Here is a 27,710-nt window from a genome sequence, read left to right as displayed (position 1 = left end):
GGACTGGAGACCGAGCTGTCAGAGAGCCAGGCTGGTGGATTTCCTAGTGAATTGCATTCTGCATCTTGTTGTGCACTATGTTTAGTAGAAGCCAAACAGTTAAAACATTTTAGTTAAGCCTAATTACAAAAATACATTCTATCCAAAAATATATGTATTTAAAAAAAAACCAAAACAACACAAGCAAAAAAAAAAAACCCTAAGGTTGCCGTAGCCTTTTAAGCTTATGACACCTTAAAGTGAGGTGGATTTTGAATGGAGTGAAGCTCGAGCATGCATGCTACCACTCTATTTAGTATCTCTAGGGCTGACTAAGACAGCCAAGTACAGCATTGATCTGTTTCCATCAGCCACATAAACATTAAAGGGAGCAGCAGGACGCATCTGTGCCCCCCCCCCCCCCCACTCCATGCCAAACCACCTCAATGCAGTGAGGGGAACAGGAGTCTTGGGAGCTCCATTTTAGTAATGAACTGGGCCCTCAACTATAAGATAGTTCTCACCTATCCTGTCGATAGGTTTTAACCCTTTGCAATCCAATTTTGGATTCAGGGTTTCCTAGGGGGCTTTCTCTTTCTTCCATTATACAATGGTGCCATCTGCTGGCTAGAGCCAGTACTGCGGTATGGGACATGCTGGAGAGGCCCCCGACAACAGAGCGGCCAGTAATATACAGTAAGAATACCCTGCCGGTCGTCTTCCCTTCATCGGAGCTGTACAGCCTTCAATCCGAATGTCTTCAGATGTCAGGCAGTGGATTGGAAAGGGTTAAATGTCCATTGTGGGAAAATCCTTTAACACAATAGGAAAGCATAGTTCATTTTAATGTTAGAGGGTCATGCTATTTAATAAGGTGCCTCTTATGAAAAACCAAAGGGCATTTCTACGTCTCGTCTGTGGACAGTTCCTTTCTAGTTCCTGTATATCCCTCTGATATGAGACGCATGTACAACAGGTTCAAGAATCCTAATGTGATTATGTATCACTTGACTATGAATACATTTCATCCATGACACACACAGGAGATTTATCTGTATACTTCTGTATGATCAGCTGTTCTAAAGGGAACGCGAGTCTGCTAAAATAAGATCAGCAAAGCTTCAACATTATGTACTTTTTTAGGATAACTTTAACTAGTGAACCTCGACCAGTGCTGCATCAATAGAAAAAAGTCTGATCCTGCAGCTTACTGGGCTTCACTATTACCGCTACAGGTCTCTACTACCAGTAGCCAAAACGAGACAACAAAATGTTGAAGGCATACACTGGGCTCCTAGTAAAAGTCCGTCTGTATGAGATGAGCATAGGACAGTAAACTTACTAGTTCTATGAAATAAAGTTATTCCCTATCCACAAGATGGGGGATAACTATCTGATCTTTGGAGGTCCAACCTCTGGGACCCCCACTCATCAGAAGAGCAGGGATCCTGAAGGTCCACAAATCTTGTACACTGGCAATCCATTCATTTCCGTGCGACTTGCACAGATAGCAGAGTTCAAGCACTGTGCTACCTCCAGCAGTCCCACTGGAATGAATGGAGCAGTGATGTGAATGCTCGTCCATTGCTCCATTCATTCAGGAACCTTTTGATACCTCTTGTTAAAATCAGTGGAGGTACTAAGTACTAGAGATCCCCAACTGACCAGACACTTGTCACCTATCCTGTAAATAGGAATAGCTTTATTTTGTTGAACAGCCCCTTTAAGCTGGCATCTGTAAATGTAAACTAGTTATCCATTCAGATAGTTCTATGCATAAGCTGACACTCGCACAGGCACGTAGCAGGGTATTTATGGTCCACATTACCACACATAGGCTGCTTCTGCTACTTGGAGAATAGATCGGGGGTCCACACACAATACGGCAATTCTTATAAAGCCCACAAATGGCTAGAAATTTGGTATACTTGGAACAAGTGGCCGACAGCTGATCTCCTATATGACATAGCAGGTTGGTTGGAGTGGGATCACTCTTGACTAGGCGCAGCTCTATTTTAGCAGCCGCTATTCCTGGTATTACTGTTTAATCCTATCCGTTTCAAGAGATCAAGGCTGTAGTGAGCTGCGATACCAGGCACAGCCACTACTCAAAGTATGGAGCAGTTCCTGGTAAGCAATGAGGGGAACGTGGCGCACTCTCTAGGGTGTCACAGGACCTTCCAACTGTTGATCAGCAGGGGTACTGAGACTCAGACCCGTCACTGATTTGATATTGATGGCCTGTCCTTGGGATAAGCCATCAACTTTGAAGTCCCAAGTAACCCCGTTAATTGTTCAGGTTTTTTTTTTCTTTGTAGATCTTTCAGAAGTTTTACAGGTATCGTTACCGTCTTGGCAGGGTAGTCTTATTCTTTTCTAGCAGCCATTGCCATGACTTTCTAACACCAGAGCTCTTTATGTGGGAGATGTTGGTGCAGCCGCACCATCTGTAATGCTCCACTGATCTTCAGGGTTCTGCAAGATTCCCTGCTCCTTATGTAGATTAGTACATGTGAGCACTGTTGCTGGGGCAGTGGGCTCATGAGATGGCTCGTTGTAACATGCTCTTATCCAGTTTTGGAACAGGCTGAGCAAGTGGAAAGAGCCATAATGAGAGCCCTCTTGGCCAGTAAGGTCATGGCACTAGGAAGGTCTAATGGGAAGATTTAGGGAGCCCTTGTTGCAGCTGTAACCACCGCCTACCCTTCAGTGGAACATGTTAGAAATGGCCTAAACTCTTACTGCTCTAGCTCTGCAGTCATATATTCAGTGACACACACCAGTTTCCTCCTTGGTCGATGTAGCGTAGGTGACTGCGTTGGCACCTCTGTTGGCAGCTCTGTTTAACCCTTTGTATCATTGGCTTTAGTAGTCGTCTGCTTTAGGTTTCTACGTTCTGTGAGCAGAATCTGTTTTGTCTCTATCTTGACACCTGGATTCTGAAGCCACAATTTTTGATCAAGGTATTTCCATTTTTGCAGGAGTCAGAATGCAAACTTCCAAAATCCCCGCTGTGAAAACACTCCTCTGATTGGCCGTGAGTCACCTCCTCCTTCAGTAAGTTTTGTCACCACTTCACCCCCATTCAACATCGTCAAGGCAGAGCTGACTGTATTAGGGCTCACCTCCTGCACATTTTGTCTAGCAATCCTAGAAGATCTGAGCACAGCCGGTACTAAATGTGACGCAGTTACACTGCTGTAGGGTTTGGCGCTACATAAAAGCATGCTTAGTGTGTTTAAGACTACCTAACACCTAATGGCGAGGGGAAGTCTGCTTTTATCAGACTTTTGCATAAATGCTAAGATGTCACACATTCTGACCTCAAGGAACTGTCCAGGAAAAAAAAAATAGGGTCACAGCGCCACTCTTGAGCATGGGCTGCGTCTGATATTGCAGCTCATCCCCCTTTAAGTAAGCTGCAATACCAGTCATATCCTATAGACGAGAGTGGCTCTGGTTCTAATCCCGAGCAATTCTTTAAACTGGAAGGATTTGATTAACCATTTATGTATCTAGTGGAGAATAGGTATATTAGGTATGTGCAGAAAAGGTAGTGAATCAGTTCATAAGAACGAAATGAGGTCCTGAGCAAATCCCTTGCACAGCTCCAGGCATATTAAAGGGGTTTTCCCGGACTAAGATACTGATGACCTATCTTCAGGACTGGACATCCGTATCGGATCAGTGGAGGTCCGTCACGAAGGACCCCCTACCGATTTAGCTCTCTAAAGTGGTATACGAAGCATAGGGCTGTATATTATATAGCAGCTGTGCCTCGTATAACCGTTCAATCCCATTCACTTCAATTATATGAATCAGTGGCCCAAGAAGAGGCCCCCGTACTCCTCCAAGTACTGTGGCCTCTTCAATCAGTTGATTGGCAGGAGTCTCTAACCCCCACTGATCGCATCTATCCTGAGGATAGATCATCAATATAAGAGGCCTGGAAAACCCTTTAATGTAAAGGAATCTGAATCCTTGTAAAAGTTGTAGGGCAGAAGACCATTATGAGGAGATGAAGGACAGAAGGTCTTGGTTTCTTTTTAGGAAGAAATGTTACATATCTGCACCCTACATGGCCAAAAAATAAGTGAACACCTAAACATCACATCCATACATGCTTGTATGAACATCTCATTTCAAACCATAGCCATTAACATGGAGTCGGTCTCCCATTTCTTGATAGAACATCCGTCTCTCCCCTTGGGGAATGATTTTTATTTGAATTTGGGACATAACACTAAAAAAAACCTGTCACATTCAGGTAGAAGACCATTTGGGAGGCGCAGCACTGAGGATGTTAGGTGGGGCCGGCCTCACTGACGCTGCTCCGTGGTGTGTGAGCCTGTTGCGTTCTTTCATGTCAAATTCAGAAGTAGCTTCTTCGCTGAAATACACCGTTCTCTATAGATGGATGTGCTGCAATGAAAACGGGAGCAATGTAGAGTAAAAACGCTCTGTGATGAGCACAATAAAGAAAGCAAGAAATGAGCTCACCCGATCAGGTTGTGCGGTTATATAGCCACAATGCTAATAAGTATGTAGGGGGAGAGGCTGGCTTTTTCCAACCCCCCTTACTTGGCTGCTCACCAAGACGTGGGCTTACAAAGTGCAGAAGAGCCCAATGGTCGGGCATGATTTCAGGCAAAGGTAAAGTGGACACCTTACTGGCACAGGCTCCTGCGGGATCAAAGCAGAAACTCTCGAGAGATCATTATTAGAGATGAGCGAACGTACTCGGATAAGCACTACTCGTCCGAGTAATGTGCTTTATCCGAGTACCTCTCTGCTCGTCCTGAAAGATTCGGGACGCGCTGCGGAGCGGGGAGCTGCAAGGGAGAGCGGGGAGGAACGGAGGGGAGATCTTTCTTTCCTTCTCTCCCGCCCGCTCTGCCCCGCTCCCCGCTGCGACTCACCTGTCACCCGCTGCGGCACCCGAATCTTTCAGGACGAGCGGAGAGATGCTCGGATAAAGCACATTACTCAGACGAGTAGTGCTTATCCGAGTACGTTCGCTCATCTCTAATCATTATCTTTCAGTTCATTTTATTTATTGCATTAAATCTTTAGTTATTTTTAAAGGACCCTTCATGAGATAAAATCAGCAGGGTTGGATGGAGCCACGGCCCTGCTGACTCTAGCCACGTTTTTTTTTGGCCAAACGCGCTCTTCTTAGGTCCGGCTCTCAAGGCTGTGAATGTGTAAAGTGGGCAGTCATTACTGGTCGCTCTCAATGGGTGATGACAAATTTGAATGATAGTCAAATATAACCCATTGAGAGTGGACAGTGGGGACTGCCCATTTGACTCATTGATGGAAACTGACCTAAGAAGAAGTCCAGGTGGCAAATGGAGGTGTGTATGAAAAGAAAATTGGGATAAAGCCAGTGTGAGCAAAGCTGAAGAGATATGTAGCCAGCCCTGTTAACTTAATCTCATGACTGGTCCTTGTTAATTAAATATATTGATAAAATGCTTAATTTATTCAGTACGATTTTAGTATAAAAATGCTCTTATTGTAGTAGACTCTGAATACAACATCTTCTGCTGGGACATGGCTTCCCCTCACAGCGGAATGAAACCTCAGAAGGCAATTAAAAGGATGAAGTAAAGAATCGTATGTACTCGAGTATTAGCCGACCCAAGTATAAGCAGAGTCAAAAAAATGTTACCACAAAAAACTGGTATAACTTATTGACTCGAGTATAAGCCGAGCTATACTAGAGTATATACTAGGTAAAAAAACAAAACGCAATACTCCCCTCCCAGTCGGCGTCTGTGTCCCCAGCGCAATGCTCTCCCCGGCGGTGCAGCAAGCTGCTTGGGAATTCTCCCCGCTGTCATCTCCCTGCTTGGCTTTGAATTCCCCCACCTTCATTGCTGTGTAAGTAAGCGCTGTGATTGGAATCGAACGCCAGCCAATCACAGCCATTTAGTTATGTCATTTGCTGAATGGCTGTGAATGATCGAGCACCGGCTGTGATTGGCTGGTGCTCCATCCAATCACAGCACTTCCTTACACAGCGCTGACGGCGGGGGAATTCAAAACCAAACAGGGAGATGACAGCAGGGAGAATTCTCAAGCAGCTTGCCGCACCGCCAGGGAGACCATCGCGCCAGGGACACAGACGCCGGCTTGGAGGTGAGTATTGTTGTTGTTTTTTTTTTAATTTTTTTATACCTCACTCGAGTATAAGCCGAGGGGGGCTTTTCAGCATAAAAAATTGTGCTGAAAAACTAGGCTTATACTCGAGGTAATTCTAGAAAAAGTCATCCTGATTAATACAAATCTATATTATATAGTGATCTGTGCCTGTATTGCCGTGGCCGGCTCCAAGCACAGCGAAGCAGCTGTCCCCGTACTCAGTATCCTTCCTTACCATTGTTCCTCAGCTGAATAGGTGTAGGGACAGAGTTGTAAGAGGTTTTTATACTAAGTGTCCTGAATCAGTTATATATATGTTTAAAGGGGTTGTCCAAGATAAAACTTTTCTGTATAAACAGCTCCCCATGGCAGAAAAATAATAGAGCTCATGCTCTCTTCTCCCTGCACGTCCGCCTCAGCATCTCTGGGTCTCTGCAGTGATGTGACGTTTACATGCTGCAGCAGCCTCCTCTGTATGGAACGCCACAGGCTGCTGCAGCCAATGACCGATCTCGGTAATCGTTCATTGAGCTCAATCGTTGGCTGTGGCAGGCTGTGATGTCCCGTAAACAGGTTGCTGCAGCCTGTAAACACAACTGTGGAGACCCATTGCTGCTGACGGGATTTGTGGGGAGAGGAGGGCATGAGCTTGTTTTTTTTGTTTTTTGTTACAGAAGAGTTTTATCTTGGACCACCCCATTAAAATCACCAGCTCTTCCAATAGAAAAATGTAAATGACACTTCTGCTTTAGGATCAATGCATTGTGGAACATCTGAGAGTAGAGACAGCACCCGGCAGAAGGGGCCCCAGATGTCCCGAATTACATTGATCGAAAGAAGACCACTTTTTTTTCTTTGAGCTCATGTGGCCACCTACTTCTTGACTGAACTGTACTTATAACTTTGTTCTTCGGAGATTAATAGGTGCGGTTGAGGTGGTCAAGCCTGCGAATTAGGAGACGTGTCCACATACTTTACACTTCAGGCACGTTAACTAATCCCTCAGTAAGGTATATAGTAGCAGTCCACCAGCCCCCTCACACCAGGGAAAAGGAGGATCAGGTCGCACATACTTCCTGCCTAGAAGACTAGGAGCAGAAATCTTCAAATGATCTAATTCCTCACCTTAACGTAAATGTTCGCCTTCTAATGTCGCCCTTAGGTCCTATTTTTCATGCTCATTCGTTTAGGAGTATGTCTTTATGGCTGCGGCTCGTTTTTCTTGATAGAAGTCCACTACATAGACCTGTAGTTCAGTGATAATATCCTGGGGAGCTTACTGTATACTCTTGACTTCTATGTACTTACATATATAATACTACAGTATGCAGGAAACTCCCCCTAGTGGCTGTGGGCAGAATGAACTTTATCGCATCACTATGCAGGGGATTTCTGGCTCTGAATCAGAAAACCTTTGTGATGTAGAAAACCCTTTTTAGAATAATGCCAGTTGAATATGGATCAAGTCCCGAATAATGGGATAACATGTACAACGTATTACAGAAAGGGCTTACAGTAAGTATGACCACTTCAGTGACTTTATATGGATCCCACATATAATGGACTGCTTACGTTCATGTGTTTAGGATTAACAATTGACCCCCTCAGCATCCTTTATAAACTCCACGACTGCCTTCCCCCCCGGGCTGCTCATTAAAGGGGACGTTAACAAGGAAATTGAATGGCCATGCAAGGCTTGGCTAATTAAAACTCATTAGTTTGACATCCCTCATTGCGTCTGTTCTTTGCAGCGCAACAGTAATGGGGAAGGCGATGGCGCTTGAACTGTTCACAACAAAGTTTTATTAATGGGTTTTATTAGATTCTCCTAATCTGTTCTCCACACCCGGTCTAAGTATTCAAGACATGATCCACGGTGGGATCCGTTCTCACCAGTACCATGGGGAATCTAGGTGCATGCATTGTACTTATTGCTGGTGACATTCGTTTAGGATCTTTCAGAATAATATAGGTTTTCCAATACCCTCAAGGAACTAGGTATTGGGACATGCTTGCCGCGATAAGTACCCAGAATTTTAGGAGGGCTTAACCCTTTCCAATCCAATTTGTCTCCTGGTTTTCCTAGGGGGCTTACTCTTTTTCTGCCGTTATACAACAGCGCTATATGCTGGTTAAAGCCAGTACTGCATGAGGTGACACGTTGGATAGGTCCGACAGCAGAGAGGCTGGCAATTTACAGTAAGAGAACCCCGACGGACGTCTTCCAACATCGGAGCTGTACAGCCTTAAATCATAATGTCTTCAGACGTCAGACAGTGGATTGGAAAGGGTTAATAGTAGAAACGACAGAATGAAGGTTTGTGGAGCCCCTCCTAGCAATTTTAAATAATTAGAAGAATGAGACTTGAAGAGGTTGTCCACCTCTGACACTGCGGCCTGACAAATGGCTGATCGTCGAGGGTCCTAGGTGGCAGACCCTCACTGATCAACCACTTATCAATCATTCAGGGCTGGCAGACCCTGGGGTCTGCCAACCCTGAATGATTGATAATCTATCTTCATCTTCAGGGCCTTCAAGGATAGATTATCAATCATTCAGGGCTGGACAACCCCTTTAAAGTGTAAAGGTGGCTATACACATTAGACAAATGTTGGCCGAGCGTGCATATTTCACATGCGCGGTCAACTAAGCGCGCATGTTTAGGGCGCTGTCGGAAGGAATAGCTGTCAGTTGAATGAGCGTTTGCCTGACAGCTGTCTAAAGTGTATGGCTACTCTTAGTGGGTGTCTTATGGCCCAGTCATTAATCTGCACTCTAAAGAGAGCTTTGAGTCTCCTGCAGAATTGGGGGGTCATTCACTACTCCGTAATAAATCCGTAGAGTGATAATTAACGGGTATTGGTAGCTAATGAGCAGAGCTAGTCGAATGTTCTCCCTTGCATTGAGATGATCATGATGCAAAGACGTCTCACATGCTGTAGTGTGTGTTGGTATCTCTCTTCTCCCAGTCTTCCCGTACCCCGTGTGCTCCCTCTCTGATCCAGGGCTTCTCCCGTAGAGTGATAGAGCCCTCCCTCTTGCGCACACATGGATGCATAATTGGCCATGATGTGTCGGCTGCACTATATCATGTTTCATGCACGTTCAGGCTCCACTTTCTTTTTCTCTTTCTTTTCCTGCAACCTCACAGTTGTATTTGGCTGCCATGGACAGTAGCAGCCATTTGAGCTGGCAGTTTAAACCCTCGGACAATGCACGGACGTACTGGTAACAGCGCTCTCTATCGGAACAGGTACTGAAACAAAGGTCCTCCTTCCCCCTCACTCAACCCTCTCCTTCTCCTTTACCCTGCACTCTTCTCCTCCTCTTCTTTCTCCTTCCCAGCCAGCGCCACCAACTCCCGAAACACTGCAACCAAAGCCTGAAATGGGACAGATCTGTTTTATTGATGGCTATAGTCACCTTCTTAAAGGGGCAACATCTGATGAGTGTTTTTTGTTTTTTTTTTAAAAGACGTTCTTGTTCCTCTGTCACCAAGAGGCGGCCAGTATGAATGCAACATATCGCCACCACGGAAGTTCAGCACAGATGCCTCACTTTACAAGTCCCAGCATGCTTTGTGCCACATGTGGGAGATGGGATCATCCACTGATTGCTTCCCTCTCTCCTCAGTCTAGTAGAGGTTTAGGTTTATAGTATCCATGTGGGTAGAGATATTTCTGCTGGAACCACTGTAAAACATGAGCATTTTGCAAACTTGTATCTGCACTTACAAATGCATCTTATTTCAGGTAACTCTTTGCAGGAATTGGGATTTCCTTACTAGGATTTCTGGCCACAGTTCTCAGCAGGGCATCTCATCTATATTGCATCTGGAGTATTATTTATCCCTAAGGGTTCATTCACAGTAGTGATTATCCACCGCTCAGGGTTACTATCTCTCTGCTCTGTTTTGGAGTTAGAATGGAATAAAACAGATCTTTACCAACCCCCCTCCCCACCCCCCAGTGATTTCAATGGGGGATTTAAAAAAATGGGAGCCTATCTGTTTGCTTTTGTTCCGTTAGGCCACTTCCCTGCAGTGCAGCCCCCTATCTGATGCTTATCAGGCACCATCGTGATGGTGAAAATTTTGCTTTCACTTTCAGTCAATCCCTTGATGCATTAGCTAGAGGCTATAACATTTCTGCCTGCTTGGGTTGGCGGGCATACTTAACTATCATTACCTTCTGTAGTCCCCTAAATAATCTACAGACCATAAGTATACAGTCCGGAGGATGAGCTGTGATCTCCTCTATCCTAGCTGTGTGACAGAAGCTGTGTAATCATCATCAGTAACTGATAGGAGTGCCTGTGTCCCCCTGTAGGCAGTTTCTGTGTCAGGGATCATGTAATGGCATTACACAGACTGAGAAATTGACTAGAAACTTCACACATAACCCAAGTAGATCTGAGCTGCTCAGATCTGAGCTCACATGACCATCTGAAGAGAAGGTTGCAGATAAAAAGGAATAAGTAACCAAGGTAACACTAGCTCACATATATACTGGGGGGATAGCTACATAATGAATAGGAAAAAAATCACTAGAGTGGCCCTCTAAAAACCTCCAGAAACGGAACAGAAAGACTGAAACCCTGAACAGAGGCTAAATGGTAGTGTGAATGTACTCTAAACCTGTCGTCTCTCCTGACATGCCTGTCTGTTTCAATAGCAATGAAATAACAGTGGAACCTCCTTTCTGTAGGTTGTGTCTATCCTCTGTTGTTCCTCCTGGAAATGCATAAATTGCCCTCTGGAGATTACCATTTAAGTTGTATGCCCTACTTGTAAAAGTGATACATATCCTATTGATATGCTGTCACTCTGGTGGGAGTTCACTCTCTGTACTGCATTCCCTTCGCTGCGCAGCGGTGGCCTGTTCGCCCGCTGTAAAGGAAACTCAAGTGTGGCCCCATCTATGTGCAGGGAAAACTTTGATGCAATGCTAAACCAGTGTAGTGTTCCCTTCATTCTCGGCATTGGTGGGGAAGGGCTTCGAGAATGATATTACTTGGGAAAAGCCCTCTAAGGTTCCATTGTCCATTTATTCATGCATTTTTAGGAGGGACAACCGAGGAACAACACATAATTCTTATGAAAAGATTCTAAAGCTTTTCTTCTTTTCATTAGTAGAACAGACCGATCAGCGGAGCCAACAGGTCATCTTTAGAAACCGGAGAGGTGTATTAAAGGGATTGTGCAATGTTATAAAGCTAGAACCTATCCACAAGATGGGCATAATTTATGATCAGTGTGGGGTCCAACCGCTGGGACCCCCTCCAATTTTTGAGAACTGGGTTCTGGTCAGTCCCCAAGTGAATGGAGCAGCAGTCTGCTCCGTTCACTTTAATGACGGCACTGGAGATTGCCGAAGTGCTTGAACTTGGAAATCTCCAACACGGTCATTGACGTTAATGGAGCAGCAGAATTCACTTGGGGACCGACCAGACCCCCATTCTCAAGATCAGTGGTCGCCCCCCCATGATCATAAAGTTATACTCTATCTCGTGGATAGGGGATAAATGTATAATTTGGCACAACCACATTAATGGTTTTTACAGTATTGCAGTGAGTTGTGCTGACAGAATAAGGATACTTTTACGTGAACCCGCTACCAGCCGAAAAATCGGTCATACCAGCAGTTTTAACCAATAGTTTTCCCATGTAAAAGTGGGGCCTGAGGGTGCTGAGCAATCTCTCATTAGTCGCTTCCTTCCACGATGTGCGGCACTATTTTACTACCACCATTCTCACTGACGAAAAGTGCAAAAGGTTATTAAAAATGTAAAAAAAAGCCCAAAACACATACAAAAATACAGAAACGCAGAGTATGAAGACACTGTTGGGGTGAGCAGGTATGGTCCGCCAGCTCTGTTGCTTCCTTTATCCTCCCAACTCCATGAATATGTTAACATCCGCTCACCCTTCCTTGTACCAAGCATGCATGTTCCTTAGCTGTACAACAGTATGGCCAGCTTCAGCTACCAAATTTATCATGTGACCCTTTATAAAATCAGCCTGACCTCCTCAATCAGGTCATATTGTGAGAGGTACCTAGATACAAATCTACCATGTGAACAGGTCTGTCATCCATCAATAGCCAATCTTCATGGGATCCCCAGAAGCGCCTGTTCCCAATAAAGTATGTTAAGAATGGCAGAGAAATGTTAAATTTGACAAAAGGAAGCCTGAAGGGTTAACGCTACAATATAGACACTGTTAAAGCGGCTAATAAATCCCAAGGCTGGCTACTTGATGAGAGCTTTTTATCTGCTCTAGAGATTTGCAGGAGAAATAGATGTGAGGCAGGAAGGGTGTAGTTTCTCCTTAGGGAGAACACCTAGAAGGTGCGAGGAGACTTATAAGGCCATCCATGCTTCTCTGGAAAATGTATACTAATGGGAAGATGGAACAATTCCCCTACAGCACCACCTATTGGAAGGCAGCATTCCTGCAAGTCAATGTCAGACCTTTTAACAAGCCTTGTAACAATGACTGAGAATATAAGCCAAAGCCAGAACCTTCTCCTGAAGGAAAAGTTAACCATGCACAGACAGGCCGCTTCAGAGTTTTTGGCCCTTATCAATGCGTAATAGGATGCGGGCCTGGCTGGGTGAAAGGCCATTTATTTGGGTCAGGAAAGGTATCGTTTAGGGAGAGCACCTGGAAGGAGACTTATAAGGCCTTATAAGAAATACTACCTTCTAATAGGTGGTGCTGTAGAGGCATTGGTCCATCTTTCCATTTGCATATACCTCCCAGAGAAGCATGCATGGCCTTATGTCTCCTCACACCTTCTAGGTGTTCTCCCTAAGGACAAACTATACCCTTCTCACATCTATAGGCCTTTCACTAGTCAAGCCGGAAACCTGCTGCACACTGATGAGGGGAAAACCCTGAAACAGTCTGTCTGTACATGGTTATCTGTTCCTTCTGGAGAAGGCTCTGGCTTATATATTCCCAGTCATTGTTACAAGGCTTGTTAAAAGGTCTGACATTGACTTGCAGGAATGCTGCCTTCCAATAGGTGGCGCTGTAGAGCCATTGTTCCATCTTCCCATTTGAGTTGAAGGTAGGGGCGCATGCTGCAACTGCTGCGTGTTGGAGATGCAGCCAAAAGCTCCAAGTCAGCGCCGTTCATAAATGAATGAAGTGGTTGTTAATGGCCGCTTGGTTTGCCTAAAACCACACTGACCATTAACCATCAGCAGTCGGTGACCACTTGGCTCATTTGTGAGCCACACCGATTCAGAGCTTGTGGCCAAATCATCCATGTGCAGTGGCTGCAGCGGGTGACCCTACCCTGAAGGTGTTGTGTAGTCTTTCCCAATCATGCTTATTACTTCAATTAAAGCTATATTCAGAAATTCAGAAAAACTGCTGCATGTCCTCTTCTGGTCCGATTCTTGGCCAAGATTAGGACCTGCCAACATGCATTGTCCCGCACATTGGACAGCACTCGGACAGGGTGTTGTGTGCTGCCCGATGTGAGTTGTGCCCAGGCATCTCAGGCACTACTTGCGCTCGGTTGTGTGAATATGGCCTGCCAGGATTCTTAAAGGGTGCTGTAGGATATAAGAAAAAAGGATCTGCTCCCACTCCAGAAGTAGCACTACTGTGGACTAGGTTTCGACTTGCAGCTCTGCACAGAGTTGCAATACCAGATGCAACCTGTGGACAAGAGCGGCGCTGTTTCATGGAAAATAAGCAGACCTAGCTTCTAGAGATGAGCGAGCGTACTTGGAAAAGCGCTACTCGCTCGAGTAATGTGCTTTATCCGAGTATCGCTGTGCTCGGGTCCGAAGATTCGGGTGCCGCTGCGGCTGACAGGTGAGTCGCAGGGGAGAGCGGGCGGGAGAGAGGGAGAGAAAGATCTCCCCTCCGTTCCTCCCCACTCTCCCCTGCAGCTCCCCGCTCCGTGCCGGCACCCGAATCTTCAGGGACGAGCACAGTGATACTCGGATAAACAAATTACTCGAGCGAGTAGTGCTTTTCGGAGTACGCTCGCTCATCCCTACTAGCTTCTTATCTGGTATCCTACAACCCTTTCAACTTAGTTGTCAGAGTCCATAAATTTGTGTTGGTAAGCACACAATATGTAACCTCTTGTTTTAAGCAGGTGTGCCAATATAACACTGTGCTGTCCACATACATCTCCTAAATCTGATGTACGCTGTGCTTCTTAAAGGGACAGGCTAGCTCTCCTGAAATGTCTGTTTTAGAAAACACTTGCATTTCCCATGAAATAACAGTGATATGGCATCTTTCCTTAGAACTCTACATCATGTCATCTTTAAAATCAATGAAACGACTTAAACAACATCTGAGAGTAATTCCCATTGTCAAAATGAATACAGTCAGCCTTGTACATTGACCGAGCCAGGCAAAGCAGGATCATTAATTAGGGGAATGGTAACACCCAAATGTGCTGTCCCTCTGTTGTTCCTCCTGGAAGCATAACTAAGTTTACAACAGAGTTCTAAGAAAAGAACACCTAGCATTGTTACCTCATGGCTTACAAGTTTTTTTTAACAGTAGCCTTCATGTTCCATGTAGTTCAGCAGTGACACCCTTACAGAAGCCATGTTTTTGGTACGGTTATACGGCCTACACTAATGGTCTTGTGCAGTTTTACTGTAGTCCAGCCTGTAGCATTGGGTGTGGATGTTACTTCGGTAGTCAGCGATCTCTCCATGGTCACATTTCAGCCGCCCCCGGCACTCTTAAACCACACTCCTCTGAACATGTCCTCTTCATCCTTGCTTGATGGCTTGCCATGGACTCACGCTGCCTGTGCTTATGTCTGACCGCCTGCTGCGCTTCTCTTGATCCAGCTTTGGCTGCAGCCGCCCCACACTTGGCCCGGGGCAGAGCGGTGGCACAGCATACTTGCTAGCTGCATGCATGAGGATTAACTCGGCTTGCAAACCTCTCCCCCCTCACCGTTCTCCTGTGTTTGTCATTGCAGTAACTCTGGGGCTTTATATTGTTGCTGTTTTTGTTCTCTCTTGTTTCCTTCCCCTCCACAGGTGTTAACACATTGACCTTCATTCCTGCAGAAAACAATGACCATTCCGTGGATTTCCTGTCATCTCCCTCCATTGTTTTCATGGCTATTATTGTGTCGCTTACGTTCAGGTGATCCAGAAATGTAGGCCCAGGGAGCTCAGGGAGTAGTTAATGCATTGGGAATGTTCGGCTCTTATAGTATCATTGTTTGACTTGGTGACACATTAAGGTCACAGGCACAATGCGGATCACTTAAGGTTACATGAAGATCCGAGCCAATACCCAGTAGTAGAAGTCTTTTGTTCTTGTTGTTTTTTTGTAACCCGAATCTAAGGGCTCGTCCACGCTGCTGTTGGCGTTCCATCAAAGGGAACGGAAAGCAGGATCCATTCTATTACAGAACTGAAAGGTGCCGGGTGACCTCCTTGACTATAATAGCATCAGTCTAACCTCAGTCCAGCACTTCCCGGGACGAAACGGCACAACATGCTGCGCTATTTTGTCTAGGATGTTAGGATCTGTGCTAGAGGCCCTTAGTGGCACGCCCGGAAAATTTCCGGGACGAGCTCCCTGCTCATAGCGATACAGCCCGGAAGATTTCCGGGCTATGTATCACTATGGGAGCTGCAGAGCACAATGCCACAAGTTGTGACAGTATGCTCTGCCTGCACAGACCCACACAGAGCAGTGCAAGGGCTTTGAAAAAACAGCAGAAGATATTGCCGATGTGCCGGCAACCTCCTGCTTTGTTTACAGGTTGCCATAGAGACCATCGGCTTGTCAGAAGCAAGCCGATGGTCTCTGTGGCAGGGAGAGCTGGTTGTTAGCTGTCAGAGGACAGCTAGGTACTAGCTCTTACAGCAGAGATCAGAGAAAACCTCCGATCTCTGCTGTTAACCCTTTACATGCTGCAGTCTATGTGACTGCAGCATGTAAAGGGCTGTCACTGCAGCATGTAAAGGGCTGTCACCATCGGACCCCCGAAATGTGATCAGGGGTCCTGATGGGTCCCTGTGGAAGTCCCCTAAAGGGACAAAAAAAAAAAAAAATTAAAAAAAAAAAAAAGGAAAGAAAATTATAAAAAAAATAATAAAAACACTTGTCTCCCTTTACTTTGTAAAAAAAATCAAAAATATAATCACACATGTGGTATCCATGCGTTGTAATGACCCAGAGAAGGAAGTTAATACATTATTTAACCCCTTAATGACATGGCCCCCTTTTTTCTTTTTTCCCCATTTCTTTTTTTCCTCCCCCCTGTTTAAAAAATCACAACTTGTCCCGCAAAAAACAAGCTCTCACATGGCCATGTCAATGGAAAAATGAAAAAGTTATGGCTCTTGAGACGCAACTGCAAAACTAGTTGAAATTCAATGATTAGACCATTTTAAAAAACCTGCCCTGGTGGGCACGACAGGGTGGTAGGAAACCCGCCACTCAAGGGGTTAATGGATCCTCTGGCACAAAAGTGAACAAGCCCCCATATTTGTTTTGTCCAATTACACACATGCCGGACTGTGAACCCAGCCAAAGGCTGCCTGCACACGGCTGGGTCGGATCCCACAGCATTCGACCTGGTGCCTGGCCGGTGACCCCTGCGTACCCATTCTGTGTCTTCTTTCCTGTGCTGCGCATGTGCCGGCCAGCGCACATGCGCATACAGATGGCGCGGATCCTGCGACTATTCTGCAATGATGATTGCAGAATGGCTGCGGGACAGATGGCTTCCATTGACTTCAATGGAAACCGTCCGTGCGGAGCTCGCACAAAATCGCAGCATGCTGCGATTTCTTCTCCACGAGCGGAAAATCAAAATCTGTTTCCGCTCATGGACATGAAATCGTGTATTGCCATAGCATGCTATGGGTGGTACTTGCTGCGGAATCCGGAAGCGGACGCCTGCTCCAGGTTTCGCAGTGCAAATCCGCCCGTGTGCAGGCGGCCTTAAGAAAATTTAGATTCCTTACGGGCCAGTCGGCAGGTGACAGTCTGTTGCCTTTTTCCTAGTCAGAGTACAGGCTGCAGTTAAAAGGGGTGGCTTTAGGCTGTATTCACACGGGCAGTTTTCATGCGTCAATTCCGTCTAAGTTAGACAAAAACGTGCACAAAAAAAAGAACCGAATAATCTGAATAGGTTAATTTACCATGCATTTTTTGACCGCGACAAATAGTTCGGGTTAAAAAACGCTGTATGTCCTATTTTAGTGCGATTCTTGTTCTAGAATTGCTCATTATTTTCTATGGAGGTGTTGAAAGAATGGATCACACTTGCATGTCATGTGAGTGTGCCCTGGTTGTAAGGCATGTTACTGGGGGGAACACACAAGGAGAAAAAAAAGAAGTGCAGAGGAGCAAAAAATGCGTGTTTTTAAAAAACTCGCAAAAACACATTGCAAATGTATAAGAATGGCACAGAAAACTGTCAGTTTTCCACTAACCAAAATCGCACTCGCCCGTGTGAATCCAGCATTGCAGGCACAGCCTTTTTTCAGGTGGCAGTCCCCATGCTGACCAGCCTGGCATTGATTGTGCAGACGCTGGCAGTGCTGGATGTTACTGGGAGAAGGTTCTGCCTCCTGCAGTATTACATGGCCTGATATTCAAGGGAATTGGGAAAATTGGCAAACTTTTCATGCTAAAATAGAATGGTTCTTCTTCGCGCTCCATATGTGTTCCAGTAGAGGCCAGGCTAAGAGTACAAAGGATAGTATTTGCTAGTGAGGTAAATAATGCTGATTACTCCCATCAGGAGCGGATGGACTGCAGCTTTGTTACATACTACCCAGTTTGGGGACGATCCCATGGGCCATGCTGTGTGCACCCTCTTGTGTGTCCACCACATTCACATCCGTACAGGGCTTCTATGAAGATCTGTGTGCACAGACATGTTTGATCGGCATCACTTCATGCCTCTGTTGGGTGGAATGACTGTCCCACTGGGAGCAGTGAAAGGATTATGGGGTGATGTTCATAGAAGACTATTGTGGCATGACTGGAGAAGATCCTATTTACTGACCAAATATCTGCATAGCGATGTTTTGTTTTTTTTTTGGGGGGGGGGGGGGGGGGTGAGGGCGGTAGAGAACTTCAACATAAGGCCTTATACACAGGCAACAGTGAGTTGCACCCTGAGGTTCTCAGGCACGACACACGGGTACTCCATCCATGTGCTGTGCCATGTGTGGGACGGCACACATTTCATATATCATTTTTTGTGATACTTGCCTGAAAAAAGCAGACGCAGCAATTTTTCAATTTCCAACCATCAGTCTGAGTGAAAAATCACTCATGTGAATGGGTCCATTTTCCTTGTCGGACATGGACTAAACGTGCGTGTGAATATCAGCCATGTGAGTATAGCCTAAATCTAAACAGAATTTTGACATTGATGGTACTTTTCTTGCTGTGTTAAAGCAACCCTCCGGGTTTGGAATAACATTTGGTCCTGGGAACGGAGGAGGCAGGGGGTATATTACTTGCAGCTGTTCTTTTCTGTTGTCTGTCCGATTTGCCGGTTCCGGGTCCTGCTTTCAGCCTTCCAAGATTGAGTTGGCAATCTTCAGACTACCTAATTCCCACAGGTCATTGATAGTGTTAGACTACCAATGCACTATACCTGGCTATTCATGTGATCAGCACTGGCCAATCAGAGCAGTGCATAGTGTGAATTTGGTATGTAGAAGATTGCTGAAGCCATCTTGGACAGTGAAAACTGAGCCCAAAAGCAGCAGACCAAAGTAGTAGCGGAGTACAGCAACTGCAGGTAAAATACCCTCCTGCCCCTCCTATCCAGGGACAGCATTTTGTCCTAAACCGGAGGACCACTTTAATTTTTCAGTCTCTTAACTCATCTTGTAGTGTGGAAAAAATATTACCGGTAAACTCTCTGCAGGTTGCTTTTCATGGAAGGTATTGCTTTGTTTTTACTGTCTTGTTGTGGTTTATAGCACATTATATAAGTGGCCAAATATGAATGCAGATCAGTGTATTTATTTATGACCCCACTATACCCGATGCATATAAAAATACCAGGAAAGGTGGGCTAAGCTAGAGTATCCTTTCCTGGAATTGCCTTTTTGCCATACTAGGGCAGAGGTTTTGTGCACTGCTCTTATGCCATGCCAGTATTAATAAATGTCCCCATTGTGCCAGATAACTAGTTTTCCAGGGCTGCTCTTTACAGAGCTTCTCTGGCTGATAGAGGGAGGTCCACATTGAGGACGAATTCTATTTTCTCTGAATGCTAAATTTGAAGCGTTGCTTTAAAGGAGTTGTCTCATGAAGACAACCCCTGTATGTATTTCTTATTGGGGCATATTGACGTCTTGAGAGGTTCCTTGCTCGGGAATGGAGAGCTGCAGGGGAAATTCTTAGTTGGTCATAGCTTTCTTTAGCAAAGTCAACTGTTTGCCGGAATTGGTAGGAGTGGAACTTTGAGACAACCCCTTGGGCAATGAGCTGATCATCCAAAGACCCTCTCTGAAGGCTGTGAAAATCTTTGTAAGATGTGTGTATTGATTTTTATGTACAAAGTCCCTGCAGAACAAAATGATGCACTTATCTATTTTTTTTGCATTGGGTTTTTCTTCTTGTGCATTTAAAAAGCCTCATACTTGGTTTGCAGGATCTCCTACATTCAAGTTTCTGGTTCAAGGATGTTTCCAGCACTAATGGGCTGGTCCCTCTGATGAATGCACACAAGCTCAGCTTTCCCTTCCCTTTACTCTTCCAAAGACTTGTGTAGCATAACCACACCCATTCAATACTACACAGCTATCTCTCTATCCTCTGAGTATCTGCTGGTCTATTCCCTTTCACTGCTGATAAGAGTAGAAAATTAATCCAGAGTGAATTACAGCCCTCTGTAATAGTAGCTTTCTCTACTCTCTGACCTTCGGATTTCCTCCACTATTCCCCGTCACTGTTATACAGCCCTCTATAAAAGCTCAGTGGAAAGGCAGTGAATACACATTCACAGCAATGGAGAAGGTTAGGAGAGGAGCTGTCAGTTTACTCTGACAGAATTTGCTATGATTTCACTCTTCAGGTCTGCAGTGCTTTGGAAAAGCATAGAAACTAAACAGAAAGGTTTAATTAAAAACAATTGCAAATAGTCTTCTTTTCCAAAAACCATTGATTTAAAAAAGAAGAGTGCAAAGGTGTACATAGCCTTTAAGGACTTTTTTTCTGGGACTAAGGCCCAATGTTCATGGGCAGATTTTAATTATAAATTCCATGCCTCTAGCCGCCAATAGGGATGCATTAGCGTCCACAAGGCAATTTACAGCATGCGGATGTGTTTTTTTTTTTTTTTTTCAACCTCTCTTCTCCTCGCACGCAGAATGCTCAATTTTTCTGCGGATCCCACTGTGGACGTTCCGTGGGAAAGCAGGAGATTAAAAAAAGTGCAACCAGCACGTCGCAGGTGCGTACGGACGTATCCGCCATGCTGAAGAAATCACAGCATGCTCAATTTTCCTTCTAATCCTGCGGGACGTCTTCCATTCAAGTCAATGGAAGCTGTCCAATCCGCGGCACCGCCACAGCTGTCACTGTAGATGTGCCGCGGATCCTTGGGAAAGCAGGCGATTTAAAATAATAATTGCACAGCGCATGCGTCCTGCAGGGCGCATGTGCCATGCTGAAGAAAGAAGATGCGCCCGGCACTGAGGAGACCCGCGCTGGATCTGGACAGGTAAGAGAATGTATTTTCCTGTCTGCGGGTACGGCTGGATTCTGCTGCGGGATTCAGCAGTAGAATCTGTTCATCCAAGTGGACATGAGGCCTAAGGCCGGTTTCACATCCGCATCGGAACTTCCGACCGGAGGTTCCATCTCAGACCTGGCTGAAAATACCAGAAGAAAAAGCAGTGCATGCAGCAGCGTCTTTTCTTCTGTCCAAAAGCCGGGCATCTGGGTGCAAAGTGGAGAGACCTGTTATAGTCAGTGGGGTCTGCCCGGTGCTGTTGTGTTCCATCCAGAGACGGAACCGTTCGGCCGGGGGGATTTCCCCGAATTGAGCAGAAAAACGGAATCCCCAGCGCAGATGTTGAAGCACCCTAAAACATTTATGGGTCGTTGGTGTTTGACCCCCTGTATCACTTCCGATTATTTGTTGGATGAAGCTGAGCAGCAGTACCAGGCTCTGCCCCACATACAGACAAGTCACACATTCAGAGAGGCTTTCTGGAGTGCTGTTAGCCCCTTCATTCCGCTCTTCTTGGGGATCTTAAGGCTAGGCCATTGACGTGTATTCTTTGGGAATCCCTTTTTAAATGTGTGACAATATTTTTAGCCTTTTTGTCTAAAATCGTGAATATTACAAATCTCTTACTATTTTTGATTTACTTGCGGGAAGACTACTCTATACAGTTCAGGAAATGCTCCTCATAAGAGGGTCTTCTCCATGGGCCTTGACAATGGGTACTACAGCACACGTCTTGTCTTCTGTTGTGTTTTCTGCCTAACGCTACTTCCATGTATTCGCCATTCATCACAGTGGTCATGCTGTCCAATACCGTTGTGTAAAATTGTTCATCCAACATTGCCGGTTATCCTGATGAGAATACAGCGGGTTCTTACAACTTATATTCCATTTCGATCACAAAATTGACTGTGCTAATGAATTTCTTTTTGTCTATCTTCCCCCCTCCAGTACACGTCAAGCATGAGAGCAAAGTATCTGGCTACTAACCGCCCAGAGTCGGAAGCTCGCTAACAAGAGGCGATGCAGACGTCTTCAGACAGATGTCCACCTGCTAAAGCCCCAAGCTCCTCCTGCTGTGTGGTTCAATGTGTCTACAAAAAAAAATGTTGGCGTCCCCAGACACCCCCACCTGTACTTCTTGTCTTCAAACCCTGCCTCCTGTCCACAAGAGGAATAAAGGAAAACATTGCATGGAAATGTGGAATTACAAGTTTTTGGGCTGCTCCTCAGTAATTGTTGACCTCAAGGAGGAGCTCCCCTCTCAGTCCAGGAATCTTAACCATCTTTATCTCCGTATAGAGACCTCCATCCCGCTAGGGTCTTTTTATTTCTCATGTTTCTCTTCATTTTGCCTTTTTGGAAGTTATTCATATATTTTTTTTTTTTAAATCAAAAATGTGCAATTTTATTATTTAAGATATGTAACATTTTTATTTTTTATTCTTTTACATTCTCTGTGTTTATCTATATTTTTAAATGCCCCCCCCTCCCCCCAACCCCAATGCATACAAAGCCAATATTTTGTGTTCAGTATTATTTGTAATCCTTTGGAAACCTCTTACTGATTTTTTTATTATTATTTTTTTTAATAATGAAATTCAATTTTTAGTAAAATGCACTAAAGAATTAGTAGGGTCGGAAGCAGTTTTGTCACCAATGACCAGACTTTCTGTGCACATTCCAAATTGTAAATTGCATGTACTGTTGGTCTCATCACGCTGAGGTGCTTTACTGCATTTTGTCCCTCTGTGTAATGCCTGTGGTTCTCCGCTCTGTAATATAATAGTCTGCTTTGGTTTACATTTCTGGACGTATAGCAGCGTAAACCCCTCACATCCACTGCAATCACATCTAGTCTAATTAGTATCACATACTGTACCTGCACACGGACTATAGGGCCCCCTTGACTTCCTATTATCACACGAAGTTCCATATGCTATAGAAGAGACTCCCTTTTCATGCTGCGCAGACTTGTTTTAGCACCTTTTTAATCTGTCAACAAGCGTGATCAATTTTATATAAGGATTCCATGTAGGATTTGGGAAGGTGCAGGAATAAGAATTTTTTTTTATTATGCACCGAGGGAAGATTTTTTTTTTTTTCCCTCTCCTAATGACGTGAGATTAGCATTGTATAGGTTTTAAGAATTTTTCCCTTCAAGTTATTACTGCCATTTATCTCCAACTCTGGTATAAAGATTTAACCACTATATAGCCCTTCGTATGACCGCAGAACCAGTTTTGCCTTTTGACTTCTTTGCCAATTGCGTTCAACGGAGCAGCTAAAACCTATTCCCTATTGAAAACCACTATGGTGCCGAAGAGAAATTAAACCGCCCCTTGTGCTTTCTGGTGACATAGTTTTTTGGGTTATTTTAGATCTATTAATTGACTGTGGTTACTCCATTTAGCACTGCTAAATATGTGATTTACTACTAAGCTATAGACAGAGAGGGTGCAAGGCATGAACCTCTACGACCCCGTCATGGCTTGTAGGTCATGACCGTGTTTGGGTTAGGAAGGATCTGATGGAGGACAGGTGGTGACTATACACATTAGGATATAAAACCTATTTCCCATAACGTATAAATTGTCGATATGCCCTCTCACCTCATTCACCTGAATACCGGCGACTGATCGCCCTTAAAAATGCCATATATACGAGTCTTGCTTTATTTTACCTGAGGACTGACCGCTTGGACTCTTGGCCTAAGGTCCGACTTTTACAAACACATTTGTATTATTTATTGTTTTAATCTTATGGCTGTAATGGACATGAGATTTAATTCAGGAGGACATATTGCTACAGCTGGATCTTCGAAAAAAAAAACCTCACAGCCTACAGTCAAGACGTCTACAACTGGAGAATTCCAACTTCTATCACTGGTGCTAAAGCTGTTGAACTTAATCATCCACTGTCTGCCAGCTGCCAGAAAGCTTTGCGGAATAGTAATGGGACTTTTTTGTTGTGGTTGTACATATATCTTCTAACCCTTGTAACGGGATGTGATCTGCACATCGTCAATGTACCGCACCTCACTTTTGCCATGGACTTGTGCCATTTTGGGAGGAAACGCAGAGGACTCCTTTTTCATTCTATAAATACAATATTAACGAATCTCAAGAAATGATGATTTTTTTGCATCAAGTCTTAATGGCTTGGACCACAGCATAGAAAACTGAGCCAAGTTGGTCCCGATAAAACCATTACAGACCATTCTGCCACTTAATCAACGTCATTTAGGAAGCACAATGCTGTTGTTGGCACCTGGGTTTTTGCTTCATTGTTTTTTTTTTTCTATTATTCATATCCGTGACTGGAACAGCCAAAATGGAAAAAATTTTAAGGCTGTTTTCGAACAGACATCATGAAAATGTGAAATGTAAATAGCATGTTTGACTCTGTGTCCCCTGTAAAAGATTGCCTTGTTATTGTAAAAGGAAACCGACTCAAGACACAAGAAATCTTGAGATTATTACTGTAGTGTTTGTGTCCTCTTTGTGATATTAATAGGTTCAACCTGCTTGCCAGTCTTAAGAAATCTGGGTGCAAGTCTACTCTTTTCCAAACTATTTTGGTTCTTGTAAGACACTTGAGAAGAAAAATTTTTAGGAATTTGGGTTGATCGATCCATTTATTGGATATTGGCCTCTGATCAAATTTAGGCTATTGGGATATATATTAATTTTCAGCCTGGTACACTCTTGGTTGCTTGCCGGAAGGTGAACACTTGTCTTTTAAGGATCAGTCATCAGATGTACATATGTTTAAAAATTATCTTCAAACCAATATGAATTAATTAGTTCTAGGTTATTACAAAATAATGTCCTACACATCCATAAAGCTTACAAAGAATGTTTCTCTTGAAGACCCCCCAGCACATCTGTGCCTCATTTGGAGAGACCATTCATTTAACTGGGCACTCTGTAATACTGCATTTTTCCTTTGGAGGCACTGCAAGGAATTTGAACACTTGCTGTCAGGTTTCCCAAGAGATTTCAGGTCATCGCTGGGGTCCTGGGAACAGGACAATCTGCAGTCAGCCTTCTAAAAATTTGGAAGTCTGACAACCTATAAAAAATTTTTAGGATAAAAGAAAAAAAAAAAATCTCCCAAATCTGATCATAATCTATTTCGAAGTAAGGACTAGAACAGATTTAAAGGGGGTTGTCCAACAAAAAGAAGTAATCTCCTATCTTGGATAGAGAAAACCAAGATCGGTGGGGTTCTGACCGCTGGGACCCCCAGCAGTCATGAGAATGGGGGTCCTGAAGGTCAACACATTAATAAAGCAATGATCACTAGAGCTTCATTCATTTCAGCAGGGCTTCTGAACTCTGTGATTTCCAGAAGTACCACTGAAATAAATGGAGTGGTAGTGATCATGGCTTCATTCATGAACCTACGGGACCACCATTCTTAGAATCAGTGAGTGCGCCAGCAGTCGGACTCCTGCCAATCAAACAGTCATCCCTGATCTTTTGGATAGGGGATACCTGCATTTAATGGGACAACTTTCATCTGGAGAAAAATGTTTGTGGTTTTTTTTATGTCCCCCCCCCCCCCCTCCTTCCGTCATTCTACTATATAATGGTTGGCTTTCATTGTCTGTATGAATTCAGCTATATTTTAATAAAATGAATCCCCTTTTTAAGCGTCCGGGGCGGTGAAACCATGACGAAACCTTTAATTTTTATCTAAAAGTATAAAGCCTCCGTCCCGCTTAGATTGGCCAGTGGTTTGATGGGTAATGGCGTTACTATAAAAGAGCATTACAGTGATGATTAGAACTTCTCCATTGTCATCCGGCTCCATACCAGTTACACAGGACAGAATAAACGCCTGGGTGTTCTGTACTGATTTTGTTTTTGGTGCTTCATTATATTTTGTGGCATTTTCTATGCAATTCCAAGTTTTTCAGACTTCTGGGTCGGCCCTGCGGACTAGTAGCACGTTATGGCGTGTGTTCTTTACTGTCCTGAGGTTTCCTTCAGTCTATCTCCTGGCCCACTTCCTCTCGGTCCAAGTGCTTCTAAGACCTTATTCTATAGGTGTGCTCCAAGCCTTTGCTTGCATGGTTTTAGGTTCAGTCGTTGACCTTATTTCTGGATATTTTTTTTGCCTTAATTTTTCTGAAAATATTTATTCTATTTGATTTTTAAAGCCACAAGAAGTTCACTTGTTAATCAAAGTGACATATTTTTGTGTGTAACTGTACATAAAGTGGCCTCCATGTTGTATATTTTAACTTGTGCAATAGCACTGCTTTTTATAGGTTCAATCGAATCGTTAAAAGTTCTAAAAAAGTGGACTAAATTGTCTTGTGGAATAGTTTGGTTGCTCAACAATCTAAGGTTTTTATAGGGCCTTTTGAGTATTTTTTTCTAGTTTTTTTTAAACTTGCTGACATTTTGGGATGATATGTCTTATGACTTGGACAAGAATGCAATATATTGACCTGTGCTTGCCAGGTTAGGGCAGTTTACATTCTCCTAACATACCACATTGCTCGCCATTGAGCCTCCTTCATTGAGAAATGGATGTGTAGAATCAGCACCACTTGGATGTGATAATTGCCAGACAAAAGTAATTTAGTAGGGGTCTTGTGTATTGCTGGCTTATATGGTTAATAGTGTGGAGTTCCCCTTTTAGGGTTCTATTTATGGTGAACCATTCAGTCATATGATGATGGTTTCTGGCAGATTAGACTAGGTCAGAATGGGCTGACTCTGATTAGAAAAGGGGCTGTGGGGTGTTTTTTCAGAAACTCCACCACCCCTGCCAATAAGCTGTGCCTGGTATTGCAGCTCAGGTCTATTTATTTGTATTAACGTAAAGGCAGATGGCCTTAGACGTTTTTTCCCCTCTTAAGGCTCTTTCACATGAGCGTAGGCAATTTTCGGCCAGCCATGTCACGGCCACAGCGTGACCCCAAAATCATGTGAACGAGAGGCAGTCGTGACCAAGTCACAGTTGCAGCTCCCGTTTGTGTGCCCGTTCAGACGGCCTGGGTCCGGCAAGCATATGCTCTGCTAAACCGCCTTCCCCTTTCCGCCCTCTCGCTGGCTTTCGGCAAGGGGGAGATGGCAGAATGGGGTGGGAGCTAGTGTGCTAAGCTTCTGCCCCTTGTTGGCTGCCAGCAATGGGAGCGGGCAGGAGCTTGGCACACTAGCTTCCTCCCCCTCTTATTGCAAGGGGCGGAGAGGAGGAGGGAAGGGGTGGGAGTTTAGCAGACATGCTGCTAAACTCCCCCCCACCTCTCCTCTCCGGCAGCTCCTATGGGAGCCGCCACCATATTCCAGCTGAAAAGTAGTCCTTGAACTATCTTTTCTGGCCGGCGTAAAAGCACCCGACCAAAATGGGCACCGTATGCACTATCTTTGCTAGCCCGGCTGTTTTTACGCCACAGGAATATGCCCATCTGAACTGATGCTTTGTAAACCAATGCATCAGATGGACAGCGTGTATCGGCCGGCCTTGAAAGCGCGGCCGATATACGCTCGTGTAAATGAAGCCTAAGAAACACAGTTACCTCTTAAAAAACAAAAAAGTTGTACCAACCTTGAAGTCAGGGATTGGCTACGGCGGGCGCACACTAAAATGGTACATAACTGGTTGCCTAGAAGCAAGTGAAAGCATTTAATAGGTAAGTATACCTTTTGGGTTGTTATTTTCTAAGCATTAGTTTGTTTTTTGTGCTTTTTAAAAAGTGTACATACCGGATGACCCCTTTATATTACAACACCAGGCATAACCTGTGGACAAGGGTGGCGCTGTTTATGGAAAAATACACAGCCCCTTTTCAATTTGGGATCAGTACGGCACAGGTCAGTGCATTCTAGGAGATAACCACATTTTTTAGAATT

The 27,710-nt window shown here is 44.5% G+C and overlaps 1 protein-coding gene across 2 annotated transcripts in view; it reads left to right on the top strand.

The window, feature by feature from the left end:
- The window catches only part of TTYH3 (tweety family member 3), a 105,268-nt gene extending 80,949 nt beyond the window's left edge, over positions 1–24,319 (top strand). The window contains exons 13-14 of one of the 2 annotated variants that reach the window (XM_066576402.1): positions 2,961–3,036; positions 21,793–24,319. In XM_066576402.1, coding sequence (XP_066432499.1) covers positions 2,961–3,036; positions 21,793–21,855 — 139 coding nt within the window. In that variant the 3' untranslated portion in view covers positions 21,856–24,319. The remainder of the gene's footprint in view (positions 1–2,960; positions 3,037–21,792) is intronic. The other variant, XM_066576403.1, reaches the window with a different exon arrangement.
- Positions 24,320–27,710: the final 3,391 nt, after the last annotated feature.

This window comes from Eleutherodactylus coqui, chromosome 8 (genome assembly GCF_035609145.1).
Source record: "Eleutherodactylus coqui strain aEleCoq1 chromosome 8, aEleCoq1.hap1, whole genome shotgun sequence".
NCBI lineage: Eukaryota > Metazoa > Chordata > Amphibia > Anura > Eleutherodactylidae > Eleutherodactylus > Eleutherodactylus coqui.
Note: the sequence above shows the minus strand (reverse complement) of the source record. Positions and strands in the feature narration are given on the sequence as shown.